This window comes from Alosa sapidissima, chromosome 17 (genome assembly GCF_018492685.1).
Source record: "Alosa sapidissima isolate fAloSap1 chromosome 17, fAloSap1.pri, whole genome shotgun sequence".
Taxonomy (NCBI): Eukaryota; Metazoa; Chordata; class Actinopteri; order Clupeiformes; family Clupeidae; genus Alosa; species Alosa sapidissima.
Window position 1 is genome coordinate 34,357,704 of NC_055973.1, and position 20,907 is coordinate 34,378,610.

At 41.7% G+C, this 20,907-nt stretch overlaps 1 protein-coding gene across 1 annotated transcript; it reads left to right on the forward strand.

Moving 5' to 3' along the window:
- Nucleotides 1-3,271: 3,271 nt before the first annotated feature.
- Nucleotides 3,272-19,597, forward strand: enosf1 (enolase superfamily member 1). The gene is made up of 15 exons (XM_042068194.1): nucleotides 3,272-3,449; nucleotides 3,674-3,776; nucleotides 4,432-4,547; nucleotides 4,744-4,830; nucleotides 5,335-5,361; nucleotides 5,542-5,614; nucleotides 6,344-6,382; nucleotides 6,490-6,572; nucleotides 7,269-7,391; nucleotides 9,378-9,512; nucleotides 11,854-11,895; nucleotides 14,222-14,351; nucleotides 15,995-16,094; nucleotides 16,207-16,288; nucleotides 19,279-19,597. The coding sequence occupies exons 1-15, from the start codon at nucleotides 3,366-3,368 to the stop codon at nucleotides 19,369-19,371; spliced, it is 1,317 nt and encodes a 438-aa protein (XP_041924128.1). The 5' UTR covers nucleotides 3,272-3,365; the 3' UTR covers nucleotides 19,372-19,597.
- The last annotated feature ends 1,310 nt before the right edge of the window (nucleotides 19,598-20,907 follow it).

The window sequence follows — 20,907 nt, forward strand, 5'->3', positions numbered from 1 at the left end:
GAAACAAAGAATAAAAATAAGTTTCTTTAAATGTAGTACCACTTTAAACACATCACACACTGAACAGCAAAGTAGCTTCCTGATTATGTGTAAAATGTTTACAGAGTATCCTGATGTAGTAGGTCCATGTTCTCATATTTTTACAGCTGGCATGAAGGCTGCAATATTACATGTTTTAATAATAATGGAGCACCCTCTCTGGTGAAAGACTAGCAAGCCTGCAGAGGCATACGATTACAGACATATTGAGAGAGCCTATCAATGAGTTGTCACAGTTTTCAATTTATACGTATTATTTTGAAATGGGGTACATCTACGGGAGGATTTACACATCACTGGCAAGACCGAACGCATTTTCAGATACCGCTGTTCTGAGCATACTAAGCAAATTGGCCATTTGTAACTTTGAATCCCTCCTCACGTTAAGCTATGGTCCAATATGTGTTCACTAAAAAAACAAATAATGTTATTTGTCGGGCTAATTCATAAATGGTCATACCGAGGTTGTCGACCTAGCAGGCTAGGTGACGTTTGTTGCCATTCGTGCAAAACTAAGCAAGAGTTAACGTTAATGAAACTTAACATCGCCTTCTCCCAGTGACTTAAGTGTATTCAAATGAAGTTGCAACGGTGGTGGCGGCAATCACTGGTTACGTTAAACCATTTGAAACAAGTATGAGCTATAACCAGAGACTTTCTAATGAGGAGACACAGCACTCAAAAAACCCTCCATAGAAATGCATTTGTCTACACATATCCCACCCCTTCCTCGGGCAAAACGTTGACATGTGAATACATTGAGCCAATCATGTAGTGTGATGTGAATACATTGAGCCAATCATATGTTGTGTTGTGAAGACATCGTGCCAATCATGTGTTGTGAACTCGCCGCTGGAGCAAGATTGGTGTCGTGAAGCCTTGCGCACGCGCATTTCTGCTGAATAGGATGCCCGATGAGTGCACTGCTATATGGTCACCGAGTGGAGGGACTTGCCTAAAATGACTTTGGTTAAACCATTTGAAACAAGTAGGACTGTAAATGATGGTGACTATGGCTAACGTCACTTCGGATCAATATAGACTAACAGAGCCCTTTTACTTTACCTATCAACTGGCTAATGCTAGCATGATTTAGCATGCTATGAGCTAACTTAGCATCTACGAAAGAACAGCACATATCTTTTTTCACAAAGAATCTGTCACAACTAACAACGATGTCTCTTACAAACAACTGCACAATGTATGACTATCAATATGTATTTAGTCAGACTGTGATAAGATATAGCCTAATGATAATAACAGCAACACTGATTTAGGGTAGATTATGTGTCGAAATCTGGTGTAGTTAAAATAAGGGAGCGATGACGTGGTCGTGTCTGCAGCCTAGACGGTAAAACATAATGGACAAAGCGTTGTGTCTGCAGCCAGCCAGATGTCAATCATAGGTGTAAACACGCCCTTTTTAGATTTGTTAATATAACATTAAACAAAATAATTTCAGCGAGAAAAGAAAAATTGTGTGTATTGAAGCATCTTGAAAAATATTTTTTCGAATAAAAAGTTGTAGATGCAAAAATAGTTTTAGGTGAGAAAAGTGACACGGAAAGTTGGCTACTTGGCCATTGAAATACATGGGGATGGGCGGAGTTACACATTGTACTGCAGCCAGCCACCAGGGGGCTCTGGACTAACGCTTGCATCACTCTGGACGGCAGACGGCACACTGTCCAGTTCTATATATACAGTCTATGGTCTTAACAGCTACTACTGTACCATTGAATTTCTAGACAGCTCTGTTCTGAGTTTGACGGGCGTAGTAACAATAACTAGGGGGCGTGGCTTTTGCGAACGGTCAATTACATGAATTTATTTTAACGTTGGGAAATCCCATTCAAGTCAATTGAGCGTTCTACTAGCATTCTGAAGAGCCGTATAATAAACGGTAACACTAAAACAAGGGGCTACATTGAGATTTTTGGTGGAAAAGATCAAGCAGTCTGCCAAGAGACCTGTCCCAATGGGCATCATTTGACCATTAAACCACACAATGATCCAAAACATACAGCCAAACAAGGCAAGAAATGGTTAACTGAGAATAATATCAACATTCTAGAGTGGCAGAGCCAGAGTCCAGACCACAATCCGTCAAAAAAGTGAGCGCAAGGCCAGAGTGATGGCAAATAATCGTTTCTGACTGAAAACCCGGATTGCTGTTAATTGCTGACATGGAGAGGCTTGGTAGATATTATAAGAACCATTTTGAGAGTTGTGAATGCAAATAAACATGTTTCCATTGATTATTTTAAAAGGGTATGAATAATTTTGGACATGCCATTTTTCATAAAAATGTTAAAAAAGATGAAAATGCTTCTCTTTTTAATTCCATGTTTCTCCCACATTGTCTTACAAACTTTTGGCATGTGACAGTATCAGCATTAAATCAATATTTGCCAGGAGTATGAATAATTTTGTTCTTAATTGTATGTTGTGAAACTTTCAATAAAAAGTTAAACACAAAAAATATATACATAAAAGCTTTTATTTTTAGTGGTTATTTCATTATTGAATCTTAAATAACATGTAGGCCTAGTATAGCTATTTTAAATAACATTTAGGCCTAGTATAGCTATTTCATGATTGAATTTTAAATAACAAGTAGGCCTAGTATAGCTACTTTAAATAACATGTAGGCAGGCCTAGTATAGCTATTTAGTGGTTATTTCATTATTGAATCTTAAATAACATGTAGGCCTAGTATAGCTATTTTAAATAACATTTAGGCCTAGTATAGCTATTTCATGATTGAATTTTAAATAACAAGTAGGCCGAGTATAGCTACTTTAAATAACATGTAGGCAGGCCTAGTATAGCTATTTTAGCAACACTGAACTCACTTTCACGTGTACAAAGCCTACTATTTTCCATATTCTATAGTATTATTGCAGACTATATTCTGCAAAAGAAGACTGCCAGCCTTGGGTTTTCTCCTATTTTTCTTGAACACCGGAGACCATTTTTTTAAAACCTCGCACTTTGGATCCTGTGGGCACCCTGAATGATTCATTATTATCAGTAGGCTAATCCTAATATCGCCTAAAATGCCACTAAAATGCCGTTACGCCTGCCTCGGGTTTTAAATGCCTAAAATGCCGTTAAGTTTATTTAGCTTTAGCTCACACACACAGAGACACATTCTAATTTGGGAGGCAGATCACCAAAATGACAAGCCACCTTACAGGACCTGTTAGGTGTCTGTGGTTTTAGCCAATGAAATCGCAACACAGGAGGAGCTTGGGAAGTCGGTGAGTTATGTGTAGAGGAAATAGAATCTGCAAATTCAGAACTTCTCCGAACAGCTTAATACAATGCCTTCAGGGAGAATCTGTGGTCTGGCAGTGAAAGATGTGCGCTTCCCCACATCGCTCGAACAGCACGGCTCCGACGCCATGGTGCGTAACATTTTGGCGAACTTGCAAATCCGCGAGCACCGCCGCGTGACAGCTTCTGTGTGTCGGTGCAGGATCAACGCGTGATAAAGTTCAGCTTTGATCCCGTTTACTGCAACTGCGGGCTACTGGTGTCTACGGAAATAAATGCATTGTTTGGTGATAGCACAATAGCTCTAACGTTAATGTCTCATTGACCTGTTGAGTTTGTCATGTGACTTCAACAGCACACGGATCCCGACTACTCCGCAGCCTACGTCATCATTGAGACGGACTCGGGAACCCGGGGCTTCGGCCTCACCTTCACCGTAGGGAAAGGGACGGAGATCGGTACTACTATTTTTGTTCTCTTGAAGCGGCAGAAAAAGAATAGAAAGAACTGACCGGGTAGAGTCAGATATCTTGTAATGTAGCATCATCTGGTGGCCGGACGGATACGCACACACACAGACATACACACACACACACAGATATCTTGTAATGTAGCGTCATCTGGTGGCGGGACGGGACTCTGCATTGTGATGGATGAATGTTCATAGGTCCACCTCGCAGCCCACTGCACTTTTAAATGTATGGGCTGTGGTGAAAGAAGACAACCCTTACTAACCTGATATTTTTCTCTGTATAAAATAAATCTGTTCAGTGTCTAAAAGAGTTTTAGTGATGACATTTCAAAATCCCACGATAACAATTGACCATTAGTTGGGCAGGTTACAGCAGACTGACACAAGCATAGGATACATATGGACACAAGCATATCCATGTCTTTATAAACTTGCAACATGCTTCCATTCATGTTTGGATCTGTAATAGAACTTGTTAAAATGTATTGTGTGTGTGTGTGTGTGTGTGTGTGTGTGTGTCTCTTTCTCTATCTGTGTGTGTGTGTCTCTGTGTGTGTGTGTGTCTGTGTGTGTGTCTCTGGTCTCTGTATCTGTGTGTGTGTGTGTATGTTGGCGACTGTGTGTGTGTGTTCCCTGTGCAGTGGTGTGTGCTGTGCAGGCTCTGCGTCCATTGGTGCTGGGGAAGACTCTTGATGACATCACCGCAGACTTCAGGAGCTTCTACCGTTTACTCACTAGTGACGGACAGATGAGATGGGTCAGACACACACACACGCTATACACACACTATACACACACACACACCATGTCACTGCAGGAAAGAGGACCAGCAGCACACACACACTTAAAGGGAGCCAGATTCTCTCTACCAAGTGACTAACTTCTACCACTGAGATGTATGAGTGTGTGTGTGCGTGTGTGTGTGCGTGCGTGTGTGTGTGTGTGTGCACCAGGTTGGACCAGAGAAGGGGGTGATTCATTTGGCCACGGCAGCGGTGCTGAATGCCGTATGGGACTTGTGGGCACGAGCCGAAGGAAAGGTGAGACACATGCACACACACTCACACACACACACACATACATACACACACACACACACACACACATATACAAACACACACACACACACACACACACACACACACACACACATACATACATACACACATGCACACATACATTCACAGACTTTAGTATTACTTAAAAATGTAGAATTAAAATGTAATACTTATTTTGTAAAGACTTTAGTATTACTTAAAAATGTAGAATTAAAATGTAATACTTATTTTGTAAAGACTTAAAGACTTTAGTTTTATTTGAAAATGTAGAATTAAAATGTAATACTTATTTTGTAAAGACTTGCTAACACAGGAGACTTTTACAGGAAGTTAGACACATGCAGAAGCAGGTTGATGACTGTGGGTATGGTTGTGTGTGTGTGTGTGTGTGTGTGTGTGTGTCTGTCTGTCTGTGTGTGGGTCTGTCTGTGTCTGTGTGTGTATGTGTGTGTGTCTGTGTGTGTGTGTTCTCTACTTCTCTTTCAGCCGGTGTGGAAGCTACTTGTTGATATGGTGAGTGTGTGATGACCAGTGTGTGTGATGACCAGTGTCTGTGTCTGTGATGTGTGATGACCAGTGTCTGTGATGACCTGTGTCTGTGTCTGTGATGTGTGATGACCTGTGTCTGTGTCTGTGATGTGTGATGACCAGTGTCTGTGATGTGAGATGACCAGTTGCTTTTCTCTACTGTAGACACCTGAGCAGCTGGTCTCATGTATCGACTTCAGATACATCAGTGATGCCCTGACTGACCAGGAGGCATTGGGTAGGACACAAACACAAACACACACACACACACACACACACACACACACACACACACACACACACACCATGACACTGCAGGAAAGAGGGCCAGCAGCTCACACACACACAAACACACAGACAGATACGCACACACACACCATGTCACTGCAGGAAAGAGGACCAGCAACACACACACACACACACACACACAATGAAGTTAATTGATGACAACATTAAAAGGTGGAAATATTTCACCGTAAAACAGACATGCGCTCTCATGGGCAGTTGTGGTACATACTGTACAAGGGAATAGCTAATTAGGCCCCTTTTACGCTTCTCCATCTTTCAACACGCTACTCCCACTCTCCCCTGCCCCTCCTATGAATGCATATGCATGAGACGGAAAAGTGCAAATTGCCATTCTCAGCTCCCGCGACAGGCAGTCTGCGCTTTTACCACCGTGCCCTGCATTAATGTGTACTGAGGGAAGTACGGGAATTGGAATTCACAAACACACACACACACACAAACACACACACTATTGAACACAGCCTGTTTCTTCTCCGTCTGCCCTGTTAGCTGATAGGTGCAGATAGATGGTGATAGCTGATAGATGCTTTGTTGTGTTGGTGCCAGTGGAGATGTTTATGTTGACATTAGTGTTTGTCTGAACTTCAGCTCTTGGTCTGATTGTGATTTAGCAGCTCTAAGTGCTTTACTGGGTTTTAGCCGCCTGTCTCTTTTCCAGACATACTTCGCAAGGGCCAGGAGAGTAAACAGCAAAGAGGTGTGTAAACACAAACACACTTTCTCTTTCTCTCTCTCTCTCACACACACACACACACACACACACACAAACAGTGATGCTGTAATGCTATTGTTGTTGTTGGTCAGAGGAGCAGATGATGATTGAGGGCTATCCAGCTTATACCACCTCTTGTGCCTGGCTGGGATACCCTGACCAGCAGCTCACACAGGTACACACACACACACACACACACACACACACACACACACACACACACACACACACACACACGCGCGCGCACACACACACACCAGCAGCTCACACAGGTACACACACACACGCACACACGCACACACACACACATGCGCACACACACACACACACATAAGCACACACACACACGCGCACATACACACACCAGCAGCTCACACAGGTACACACACTCACACACCAGCAGCTTACACAGGTACACACACACAGGTACACACATAAGTACATACACACACACACACACACACACACACCAGCAGCTCACACAGGTACACACACACACAGAGGTACACACACACACACGCATTTGATTGTGGATTCAAATAAAGAATTAAAATGTGTGTGTGTGTATGTGCGCCTGCACACGCATGTATGTGTGTGCGTGGGTGTGTATGTGCGCGTGCGTGTGTGGGTACGCGTGTGTTTGTATGTGTGTGTGTGTGTGCATGCGCGTGTATGTGCGCCAGCATGTGTGTGTGTGCGTGTCTACTGTATGTGTGTGTGTATGTGCGTGTGCGTCTGTGTATGTGTGTGCGTGCGTGTGTGTGCGTCTATGTGCGTGCATGCGTGTCTATGTGTACGTGCGTGTGTGTGAGTGTACGTGCGTGTGTGCGTGTGTCTGTGTGTGTGTGCGTCTGTGTGCGTGTGTGTGTAGCTCTGCTCCCAGGCCCTGGCTGATGGTTGGACGGCGTTTAAAGTGAAGGTGGGGGCGGACCTTGATGATGATATTCGGCGCTGCCGTCTGATTCGCCAGATGATCGGTCCTGAGAAGATCCTGGTAAACTAACCTAAGTGTGTGTGTGTGTGTGGCTATAGACAGCCTTGCGTGTGTGTGTTTTTGCGTGTGTGTGTGTGCATAGGCGCCGCGGCCGTAATGCTGTACGCACTGTCCTGTACGTATAATTTTCAACGCTTTATTCATGAAATCATTCAATACAACAATACAAATAGCTTGTGTACTGTCTTAATTGAAACATGCTTCGCCCACAAATGATGAAAGAGAATGGACATCTCACAAATGATAGCCTATGTTTAGGGCAAAGAGAATGGACATCTCAAGGATAGGATGCATTAGAAGATGATGATTGGTGTAAACTTTGTCACGACATGATAAGCAGTTCTAGCACTTAAAAATGCAACGTTCCATTCAGTCAAATCATTCAAGCGTAGTGCTCGTCATGAAAAGAAAACAGCTTTTGTACTTTTTTACTCTTTTTTCAGGTGTTTAACAGTAAAAGGCGCACTGTTCTTAGCAGTTATGCTGAAGGCAGTGAGATTAGGCATTGCATCCTACACTCACTCTGTTTGGAACATCGCAGTTCGGGTTTCAAGATTGATAAGGTTCAGTTAATGCGTAGAGAATGGATCGTCTCAAAGTTGGGACAACCAAACAGCAGTGTAAGCAAATCTTTATTGTTAGGCTACCATAACTGTTTTTTTCTCTAGGCCTAGGCCTATCACAAATCCTTAATGTTAGGTTACCATAGCTACCTGGGCCTATCACAAATCCTTAATGTTAGGTTACCATAGCTACCTGGGCCTATCACAAATCCTTAATGTTAGGTTACCATAGCTACCCGGGCCTATCACAAATCCTTAATGTTAGGTTACCATAGCTACCTGGGCCTATCACAAATCCTTAATGTTAGGTTACCATAGCTACCTGGGCCTATCACAAATCCTTAATGTTAGGTTACCATAGCTACCTGGGCCTATCACAAATCCTTAATGTTAGGTTACCATAGCTACCTGGGCCTATGGCAAATCGTAACATGAGCTCATTGGTTTCTTTTTTTCTTTTCTTTCCCTTTCGCGTGTTGGGTAGTGAAGCGATAATGCATTTAAAGCAGTGTTCACGTCGCGTGTTGGGTAGTGAAGCGATAATGCATTTAAAGCAGTGTTCACGTCGCGTGTTGGGTAGTGAAGCGATAATGCATTTAAAGCAGTGTTCACGTCACGTTGGGTAGTGAAGCGATAATGCATTTAAAGCAGTGTTCACGTCGCGTGTTGGGTAGTGAAGCGATAATGCATTTAAAGCAGTGTTCACGTCGCGTGTTGGGTAGTGAAGCGATAATGCATTTAAAGCAGTGTTCACGTCGCGTGTTGGGTAGTGAAGCGATAATGCATTTAAAGCAGTGTTCACGTCACGTTGGGTAGTGAAGCGATAATGCATTTAAAGCAGTGTTCACGTCGCGCGTTGGGTAGTGAAGCGATAATGCATTTAAAGCAGTGTTCACGTCGCGCGTTGGGTAGTGAAGCGATAATGCATTTAAAGCAGTGTTCACGTCGCGCGTTGGGTAGTGAAGCGATAATGCATTTAAAGCAGTGTTCACGTCGCGCGTTGGGTAGTGAAGCGATAATGCATTTAAAGCAGTGTTCACGTCGCGCGTTGGGTAGTGAAGCGATAATGCATTTAAAGCTTGAAACGCCTCTAGAGTAGTCGTGTAGAGTAGCTTGAAACGCCTCTAGAATAGTTGTGTAGAGTAGCTTGAAACGCCTCTAGAGTAGTCCATCGTGTAGAGTAGCCACCGGTCATTTTATTTATTTATTTTTATTTTTTTGGGTGGGGAGGTAATTAGCGCCTGGGCCATGGTGCGTACTATGGAATACAACCCTTGCAGTGCCCCTGTGTCTGTGTATATGAGTATCTGTGGATAAGCTTAAGTGTGTGTGTGTATGTGTGTATGTGTGTGTGTGGTCCTGTCTTGTTGTGGTAGTTCTCTGTGACTCTTTGCTGATGTCACGTTGTATGTTCTGTGATAAGATGATTGACGCCAACCAACGCTGGGATGTGGGCGAGGCTGTTGCCTGGGTAACGCGCCTGTCGGAGTTCCAGCCGCTGTGGATCGAAGAGCCCACCTCTCCTGATGACATCCTCGGCCATGCCCACATCTCTAAGGTTACTGTTACTCTATTCTAGTGTATGTAAAATATTACTGCTTCACACACACACACACACACACCACCTATCTAACACATACTGTATTTTCCAGACTATAAGTTGCTCCGGAGTATAAGTCGCATCAGTCAAAAAATGTGTCATGAAGAGGAAAAAAACATATATAAATTGCACTGGACTATAAGTCGCATTTATTTCGAAAATCCAAGACCAAGAACAGACATAAACTGGAAAGGCAAGTTATTCAACTACACAATAGCACACAGAACAACAGGCTGAATAGGTGTCCGGTAGGTATGTTAACGTAAGACAGTTATTCAGCTACACTATTTAGCCAGCTTGATGTTGGTTAGCTTGGTGACAAGGAAATTAAAATGTCAGTTCTTGGTTGCACAGTTTGTTGTGATGTCAGTTTCTGGTCACACAGTTTGTTGTGATGTCTCCTTTCTGGCAGATGTGGAATATTAACGATAAAGACGCTTGTTTGCTTACCCTCATTTGATGTGGAATATTAACGATGACAATAAAGACGTTTGTTTGCTTACCCTCGTTTGACTTGCCATTGTCCTTTGCTGTGTAATTTGTTAGCTAGATGCTAGCGGTTGGCTTTTTTGGTGTTGTTCATACCTGGGTGGCTGAATAGGCTAAATTAACATAACAAGCCAGCGAGTCACAAGCCTAGAGCGCCCTCTCGCGACTGTAGACGGTAATGTTTACTTCTTGGTCAGCAGGAATTAACATTTAACAACAGGTTAAATTATATATATTTTTGTTATATATAAGTCACACCTGACTATAAGTTGCCAAACCAGCCAAACTATGAAAAAAAGTGACGTATAGTCTGGAAAATACGGTACTATGGGAAAACTGATGTCTACGGTATGATGTTAGCAAAGGCCTGACGTTAAACTAAATTAGCTTACGTAAGCTAGCAGGCTAACGGTATAAATTAGTTAAACGGCCGGCAGACATATCAGACCAGACGCTATTAATGGTTACAACAATGGCATAATCAGATAGTAAATTGTTTATTTCTCATCTCAAATCTACAAATCTAAGCAAAATAAGGTCACACAAATGACATTTTAAACAGATTCAGCAGCCATTACCGATGTCATCCGCCATGTTTGTTTACCTTTCACAGCTGTTTCAGACGTTGCCGCAAGCGAGGCTGCCTCCAAAAATGACCGTTATTTGGGAATTCTAAGATATCTTAGAAGGCAGCAGAATATGTTTTTTCGGTTTCGAACCGCACTTGCTGCCTTGCTCCCCAGTTAGATATCTTAAAAGACAGCAACTTTACCCGTTTGGAACACACCCATAGACTGGAAAATACGGTACTAAAGTGACGTATAGTCTGGAGAATACAGTACTATGGGAAAACTGATGTGAGTATGTAATGTAATGAAAATACGGTACTAAGGGAAAACTGTGTGTGTAATGTAATCTGTGTGTAGTGTGTGTGTGTGTAATGTAATCTGTGTGTGTGTAATGTAATCTGTGTGTAATGTAATCTGTGTGTAGTGTGTGTGTGTAATGTAATCTGTGTGTGTGTAATGTAATCTGTGTGTAATGTAATCTGTGTGTAGTGTGTGTGTAATGTAATCTGTGTGTAATGTAATCTGTGTGTAGTGTGTGTGTAATGTAATCTGTGTGTGTTTAATGTAATCTGTGTGTAGTGTGTGTGTAATGTAATCTGTGTGTATGTAATGTAATCTGTGTGTAGTGTGTGTGTGTGTGTGTGTGTGTGTGTGTGTGTAATGTAATCTGTGTGTGTGTGTAATGTAATCTGTGTGTAGTGTGTGTGTAATGTAATGTGTGTGTGTTTAATGTAATCTGTGTGTAGTGTGTGTGTAATGTAATCTGTGTGTGTTTAATGTAATCTGTGTGTATGTAATGTAATCTGTGTGTAGTGTGTGTGTGTGTGTGTGTGTGTGTAATGTAATCTGTGTGTGTGTGTGTAATGTAATCTGTGTGTAGTGTGTGTGTGTAATGTAATCTGTGTGTGTTTAATATAATCTGTGTGTATGTAATGTAATCTGTGTGTAGTGTGTGTGTGTAATGTAATCTGTGTGTAGTGTGTGTGTGTGTGTGTGTAATGTAATCTGTGTGTGTGTAATGTAATCTGTGTGGTTCTTTTTTTTGTTGCATGCATGTGTGTATGTGTATGGTGTCTGTGTGTGTTGTTGTGTGTGTCTCTCTAACTGTGTGTGTGTTTGGATGGTGTGTCTCTCTAACTCTGTGTATGTCTATCTATTTGTGTGTATGTATGGTGTGTCTCTCTAACTCTCTCTGTTTGTGTGTGTGTTGTGTGTGTGTGTGTGTGTGTGTGTGTGTTTAGGCTCTTGCTCCGCTGGGTATTGGAGTAGCTTCTGGAGAACAGGTTAGTGTTCCTCTCTTTAATATAATCCCTCCAGGAGAACAGGTTAGTGTTTATAAGTATATACTGTTTATATACAGAACAAAACAGTATATATACTGTTTTGATCCCGTGAGGGAAATTTGGTCTCTGTATCCCAATCCGTGAATTAGTGAAACACACTCAGCACACAGTGAGGTGAAGCACACACTAATCCCGGCGCAGTGAGCTGCCTGCAACAACAGCGGCGCTCGGGGAGCAGTGAGGGGTTAGGTGCCTTGCTCAAGGGCACTTCAGCCGTGCCTACTGGTCGGGGTTCGAACCGGCAACCCTCCGGTTACAAGTCCAAAGTGCTAACCAGTAGGCCACGGCTGCCTCTATGTCTTTAATATAATCCCCCCAGAAGAACAGGTTAGTGTCTATGTCTTAAAATATTTTTCATCCCTCCAAGATTTTGTGATGTTGCCATCACAACAATTAACGCAAATTCAACCAATCCCCGCAAATTCTGGACAACCTTGCAATTTTGTCCAAACGCCGCAACTTTTCCGCAAATTTGACCAATCATCGTAGTTTCCCTGTGAAACTACCACAACAGTCCCACCACCACCAGAGACTGCCCTATAACTTGTTCGTTCCTCTGCAGTTTTGATGACAACAAAAAAAAGGCTAACGTTAATCATCTGCTGACTTGCGTCTGAACTCGCGAGATGAAAAGGACAATGTCGGAAATGTGTTAAAAATTATTACTTAATTAATAATATCATTCATTAATAAATAATAAATAATTTCGAATCGGGTTTGGGAAAAAAAGTTTGGGAACCGCTGCAGTAGGCTATGCAACGATTTGGCAAACTTTTATATCAGGAGATATCCTTCTTAGCTCTTGTCATGTTTGCTTGTAGTTTGTGTAGTGCTTACCAAAATCATAGAAATGAATAACATTGCAAGACACTTATCTGTTCTATGATCCAAAAAAGATCATTCAAGTAATTTTTTTGACATTTATTTTTAACAAATGACATAGAAAACATACCGAATTGCATCCACATATTCTAATGCAGTACGTGTAACAGGTGTGATCTTGCGTTGTGTAGTTAAGCACCATACAAGAGGATTCCCAGTGAAGTATTTTTATTCTGGTAATAGACAAAATAATGCAATCATTCAACGGTCTTGAATAATGATTGGCAATGCTGCAGCTAGAAATATAGAAACTCTTATGTTAGCAAATACAGTACATCTTACATAGTAGTTAGCTAACCTAGCCTACTACGCAGCCTACATGTCATTATCAAAACAAATACAATGAATGTGCAAATCTCTGATCAAACAAAAGTCTATCAGTATCCCTAGGTACATATACATTAATATAAGAACATTTTTGAAACCAAGACAACCATTATTATTAAAATAATCTACAGTGTGCATGTACTCGTGACCTTCCTCTTGCGCAGGCAAGATAAACTAGGAAGAGCAAAAAGCGCGTCATTCCCATTATAAGAACAAGCTTGGTCACTTAAAGTGACAGAACACAATTTCCCCATACACATATACATTTCTGGTGCAATGGCAAGTGGAAGCATTATTAACCATGTTACATACGCACAAAGTTATTTCCACTCTTAGCCAAAAACATTGAGATGAAAGCCTTCCAATCCACTCAGTACTGTAATTAGGCTACTCTCACCTCCTTAAAGTGACAGGCACTCAATTAGACCTGCACACATCTTTAGTAAGATCAATACTCAATTAGACCTGCACACATCTTTAATAAGAACACCAAGAAGATCAGTGTGATTTTTCTCTTACTACCCTTAGAACACTACAACTTCCATTGCAATTTTTTAGAAATATGTTTCTGCAAAATCAGGCAGAAGATATATTTGTATAGCACCTTTAAAATGTAAAGCACTTTGAGCTGCATTCTGTGTGTAAAAGGTGCTATACAAATAAATATTATTATTATTATTATTATTATTATGTGAGAGGAGGAGCGGCTACAGTAGAACGGAGAAAGCCAATGTGTGCTTCTTTTGCCGATATATTTACCAATATCTTCTACATTGCTTATCCAAACAACGCTTCTTTTGCCGATATATTTAACGATATCTTTTGCATTGCTATTTCAAACGTCAAACTGGCCACTGCACTTACTACGTGCCCGTAGCAAGAAACCTGCCAAGTTTGAAATCAATCGGACAAACTGTTTCGAGAGATGCGAATAACAGACAGACAGACAAACACAGACAGACATTCCTGTTATTTATAAATAGATAATAGGGAAATGGAATAATGCCTAGTGTGTGTGTGTGTGTGTGTGTGTGTGTGTGTGTGTGTGTGTGTTTAGTGTCATAACAGGGTGATGTTTAAGCAGTTTCTTCAGGCCGGAGCCTTGCAGTTTGTCCAGATCGACAGCTGCAGAGTGGGCAGTGTCAATGAGAACCTGGCAATCATGCTCATGGCCAGCAAGTTTAATGGTGAGTGTGTGTGTGTGTGTGTGTGTGTGTGTGTGTTTAGTGCCATCATGCTCATGGCCAGCAAGTTTAATGGTGAGCTGTGTGTGTGTGTGCGTGTGTGTGTTTAGTGCCATCCTGTTCATAGATATATAGATAGATAGATAGATAGATAGATAGATACTTTATTGATCCCCAAGGGGAAATTCAAAATGCTCATGGCCCACAAGTTTAATGGTGAACTGTGTGTGTGTGTGTTTAGTGCCATCCTGCTCATGGCTATCAAGTTTAATGGTGAGCTGTGTGTGTGTGCGTGTGTGTGCGTGTGTGTGCATGTGTGTGCATGTGTGTTTAGTGCCATCCTGCTCATGGCTATCAAGTTTAATGGTGAGCTGTGTGTGTTAGAGAATATATATCTTATGGTGAGGTGTGTGTTAGAGTGTATATTTTATGGTGAAGTGTGTGTGTGTGTGTGTGTGTGTGTGTATTAGAGAGTGTATGTCTAATAGTGAGATGTGTGTATTTGAGAGCGTATGTTAAATGATGAGGGGTGTGTGTGTGTTAGAGTGTATGTTTAAATGATGAGGTGTGTGTGTGTTAGAGTGTATGTTTAAATGATGAGGGGTGTGTGTGTGTGTGTTAGAGTGTATGTTTAAATGATGAGGTGTGTGTGTGTGTGTGTGTGTGTGTTAGAGTGTATGTTTAAATGGTGAGGTGTGTGTGTGTGTGTGTGTTAGAGTGTATGTTTAAATGGTGAGGTGTGTGTGTGTGTGTGTGTTAGAGTGTATGTTTAAATGGTGAGGTGTGTGTGTGTGTGTTAGAGTGTATGTTTAAATGGTGAGGTGTGTGTGTGTGTGTGTTAGAGTGTATGTTTAAATGGTGAGGTGTGTGTGTGTGTGTGTGTGTGTGTTAGAGTGTATGTTTAAATGGTGAGGTGTGTGTGTGTGTGTGTGTGTTAGAGTGTATGTTTAAATGGTGAGGTGTGTGTGTGTGTGTGTTGGAGTGTATGTTTAAATGATGAGGTGTGTGTGTGTGTGTGTTAGAGTGTATGTTTAAATGGTGAGGTGTGTGTGTGTGTGTGTGTGTGTGTGTGTTAGAGTGTATGTTTAAATGGTGAGGTGTGTGTGTGTGTGTGTGTGTGTTAGAGTGTATGTTTAAATGATGAGGTGTGTGTGTTAGAGTGTATGTTTAAATGGTGAGGTGTGTGTGTGTGTGTTAGAGTGTATGTTTAAATGGTGAGGTGTGTGTGTGTGTGTGTGTTAGAGTGTATGTTTAAATGGTGAGGTGTGTGTGTGTGTGTTAGAGTGTATGTTTAAATGGTGAGGTGTGTGTGTGTGTGTGTTAGAGTGTATGTTTAAATGGTGAGGTGTGTGTGTGTGTGTGTGTGTGTGTTAGAGTGTATGTTTAAATGGTGAGGTGTGTGTGTGTGTGTGTGTGTTAGAGTGTATGTTTAAATGGTGAGGTGTGTGTGTGTGTGTGTTGGAGTGTATGTTTAAATGATGAGGTGTGTGTGTGTGTGTGTGTGTGTGTGTGTGTGTTAGAGTGTATGTTTAAATGGTGAGGTGTGTGTGTGTGTGTGTGTGTGTTAGAGTGTATGTTTAAATGATGAGGTGTGTGTGTTAGAGTGTATGTTTAAATGGTGAGGTGTGTGTGTGTGTGTGTTGCAGTGCCTGTGTGTCCTCATGCAGGAGGTGTAGGCTTGTGTGAGCTGGTTCAGCATCTCATCCTCTTTGACTACATATGTGTGTCCGGCAGTCTGGAAAAAAGGTTAGTTACACACTCACACACACATATTCAAATATTATTCATATTTTAATTAATAATTAACTTCATATGTGATGGATTGCCATATTTATGTCATACATGTGTGTGTGTGAAGGATGTGTGAATATGTGGACCATCTCCATGAACACTTCAAGAACCCCACCATTATCCACAACGCCCACTACATGCCTCCTATGGTATGTCACGCAACACACACAACCCACACACACACACACACACACACAACCCACACACAACGTCCACTACATGCCTCCTATGGTATGTCACGCAACACACACACACACACAACCCACACACAATGCCCACTACACGCCTCCTATGGTATGTCACGCAACACACACACACACACACAACGTCCACTACATGCCTCCTATGGTATGTCACGCAACACACACAATCCCAAACACACACAACTCGCAACTCACACCAGGGGCGGCCCTAGCAGTTGAAAACATTCAGGGCTTGGCCCATAGAGTACACAGTTCTCATAACTCTGCCTGCCCTTGCTTGAATAGTATGGACTATTATATTTTGACAATTAAAGGATGTAATGATCTACAATTGCTATGTTGACATATCTGTTTGCTATTAAAAACGAACTATAGGCTATAGCCTGCCTAGCCCTAGCCACCTAGCAGAGTGGCATTTTAAATAGCAATAGCATCATATGGTGCATGTAGTGCTTAACTTAGTACAGTGAATCATTGAAGACTCACTAATTCGATTCTATATAGGCAAAGTAAGTATAGGCCAGGGCCTGTTTCCCGATAACGATGGATACACGCACTTATGACGGTTTTCTAGGATTCGTCTTAAGATTGTTCATTTGGTTTTTCTGACTGCTCTTAATAGGGTTGCCACATGCACTGGATTTCCCGGGATTGTTCTCTTTTTTGAGTGACTGTCCCGGATAATTAAAAATATTTCCCGGGACACACATTGTCCCAGTTTTTGGTGAAAATGAACTTCTGCATCAGGGCAAATATATCGGTGAGAAACTATAGGAGATGTGTCAACATCGTATTCACCACGAGCATCACGCACAAGGGCTCCAAGGGATAGAGGGGGTACCGTACCAACATGTAGGCAATAAATAGCTTTACTGCTAACTGCTTTTCTCTCTTCGAGAATGTTTACGATGTCAAAATGCACCAACTTCGTGTTACATGCAAGGATGATCATGCAGCAGCATCTAACTTACTTACTCTAATTAATTGGGAACGCATCTTGAGTGTGCACCAGAGAGAGAGAGATAGACTGGCAGGTTCCAGGTATCATTATTGATATCCCCTTTGAAAATATAGGAAACTTATAACTCATAACTGCTTGTAACAACTTAATATTATGCACAGTATTGTTAATATTGTGTTATCAATGTGGCACAAACAAACAAGGCTAGTGTTTATGGATTAGCCTTATATCTTAAGAGCTGGTGAAAGGATTTTATGAGAAAGCGTAGACTGAGCGACCTTAAAGTGACCATGCATGCACCATATAGCCTGTTTAACAGCATACAATTAGCAGCATTTCCTAAATATATATTATTTAATGTGGGGGGGGGGGGGGGGGGTCCCGGATTTTCATAAATCAAATGTGGCAACCCTAGCTCTTAAGGGGAGCTGTCCGCGTTAATAGTTCTGAAATATCCTCTAATTTGATGGTGATATCAGGGACTTGGATATTTTATTAATTCACATCAATACAAAAATAGAAACACTTTTACATCTGCATGTAAGTGTCCCAAGTAGGCTATATACCAGACACCAACATAAATAATTGTATTTATTTAAGATTAGATTGTTGCACCGTTTTTATGTTTGTTGGAAGATATAGGCTTAGGCTATAGCTTACTCAGTCATGTCAGTTTTTTGGTGGCCGTCTCACAAAACCACCCTTGCAACTGTGGGCCGGCGGGTCGACGGCCTCAGTGTCGGAACGAGTGTAACGAATTGCTTTACTGCATTCAAATACACATACACGCCAGGCACCGGCTAGAAAAAGGTAGCGATGGAGTTTCTCAGACATTCGTCATGACAAAGCCAGCGAAAAAGAAGCAAACCCCGAGAAAACAGTAAGGAAATTGCCAATACTGCATAGTTTACCTTTAAGTCCCATAGACCTATTCTTAAAAAAAATATTGTGAAGCCAAATCAGCGAAGTTATCCACCAAAAATATTTTTCAGTGTGTATACAGTAATAATCTTCTAACTGTAAAAATGTCAGGCCCTATTTTGCCGAAATTTATTTTTGTTTCATAAATGGACTACAAAAGAAGTCATGTGACTTTACCCTCCGACGTTACTCATGGTAGCATGGTTTGTTTATTAGCCTGGTTAGCATTGACACTTAACACTTACTGCCAGCTCTTCATGTGAGTAGAAGCACAACACCAGTTATCCAGACATAAAGGTAATCACCACACGGTTTACATCGCGCTCCGTTATTACAAAAATATGTTAAGCCAGTCAAGCAAATAATAGATATAGATAGATACTTCATTGATCCCCAAGGGGAAATTCCGAAATTGCCGTTTTGATCAGTTAAAGATGAAGCGCCCAAACCGATGATGTCACATGCAACTGTAGTTGTTACAAAAAAAACTCAAAACAATTCAACTGATTCTAAAAATATGGTATGACCACTAGAAGCAATAGAGGTGAGTGACCCCAGTGCCTAGCAAATGGAAGGCATTCAATTAAGTTCCCAATGTGCACCGAGATATAATCCCATCCACTCGGCTAAACTCTGCCAGGTGGCGCTGAGATTACTTTCCCTCCCTATAGCCCCGCATGGCCATACCTAACGACGCCACTGACTCACACAACACACATCCCGAAACTCACACACTTAACCCAACACTCACAAACCCGAAACTCACACACACACACAATCCCCCCACAACTGAGATGTGTGTGTTTGAGAGCATATGTTAAATGGTTAGGTTGGTGTGCATGTGTTAGAGTGTATGTTTAAATGGTGAGGTGTGTGTGTTAGAGTGTGTGTTTAAATGGTGAGGTGTGTGTGTGTGTGTATCCCGACTCAGTCACAACCCGAAACACACACAACCCGCAGCTCACACATACAACACACACAATTATTCACTGACTACTTGCAGCAAAATGCCCCAGAATGCCTCAGTGTGTATGTGTGTGTGTGTCCTCCTCAGGCTCCAGGGTTCTCCTCGGAGATGGTGGAATCCTCTGTGGAAAAACACACGTTTCCTCAGGGCGAGGTGTGGAGGACCGTCAATCAGCTGTGACACACACACACACAACTGAGATTTGGAACAAACTAGCAAAAAATCACACTTTAAACAGAAAACTAACACTTGCTGCTATCCTCACTACAAGATCATTCTATGCTTAAGAGAGATTAGTAAACTATGGCTGATTAATGTTTGATTCATGAACTAATAGCGATTAATGTTTTTTTAATGTTTCTTTTTTTTTTAAATGTTACCACACAAGAAACATCTGGGGCCTGTACTACGAAGCGGGGTTACTGGCTTATCTGGGTAACTTCGAGAGTAACTTGATCACGTGTGGCGTAACTTCCCGATTAACCCGTACTACGAAAGGTGGATAGGTTTTAACCGAGGTATGCTGCCATGGCCATTTACGCTGCACCTCAAACCTGCTCCGAGCAGGTTATGTTCTTGGTTAACCCGAGGTTTCCGTTAACCACACCCTTTATAAGTACCACCCCTCTACTAACAATTCGAGACAATGTCGGCATACCTGGATGATCCATAGCCTACGACATTGGAGCGCAAATCGTGAGGGGCTCTCTTCGCAGGGCGAGGGGTTTTAGAGACCGCAATATATTCTCTATGAAGATATAGATTGTCAGCCGAGGGAATTCGTTATCTTTGTCAGATGATCTAGGCAGAAGTCTGTAATGTCACCCGTCATAGCAATGCCCTTACGTGGACATTCATGTATTCCACGTAACTAAATACTGTATGTCCAAAAATAAATCGGACATAGGCCTAGCCTAGGCTACAGTAGGCCTAATAAATTAAAATCACCATTTTAACAAACTTGTTGAATTGAATGTCATATTACTGTACCCTGCACATAAAGGCTACACATTTCCACAGCACCAGAATCCGACCGAATGCCTCCCTCAACCCCCTCCATAATCGGCCTTCCACTATTATTTGCGATGGCCAACTCCTCTGCTACTGTAAAACACTCTGGTGCCTTTCCTCCTACAGTAGTGTTCAAAGACACCTTTTTCTTGTTAGCTGTAAAACAGAGGCCAAGTGAAGGCTATAAGCATACTAGGCCTACATGTTTTCATAATTAAGAAATATTAATGCAAGCTATAACTATAAACCTACTATTCTGAATAATGTGTTTGTGTTTCACTTTCACCTGCTGCCATGTGCGTTTAGCAATGGTGTTGCATCTGAAATGTTCACAGGATTAGGCATACACTAAATCAGTCAATGGGGGCTACATTCAATTATCCTATTACTGTAATCAATATGCCCACTTCTGAATTGTGTTGCATCTGTAGGCATTTCTCTGTACTCAAAATAGGCAATTTAATTATTTCAACTCATTTCAGACATTCCGCAAGCTATTAATCCTCCGTAACACATATTTGAAGAACATGTGGAAATAAAACTTTACTTTTAGGCTACCCGATCTGCAATACGTTGCCAACAGCCTTGCCTTGCTTTGTTCACTGCCGACGTATTTGATTTTTGTCGTAGAGTGGGTTTTAATTACTCATAACAATTGTACATTCCTCATCCGTAAAATAAGGTGAACGCGTCATCACTGAAAGT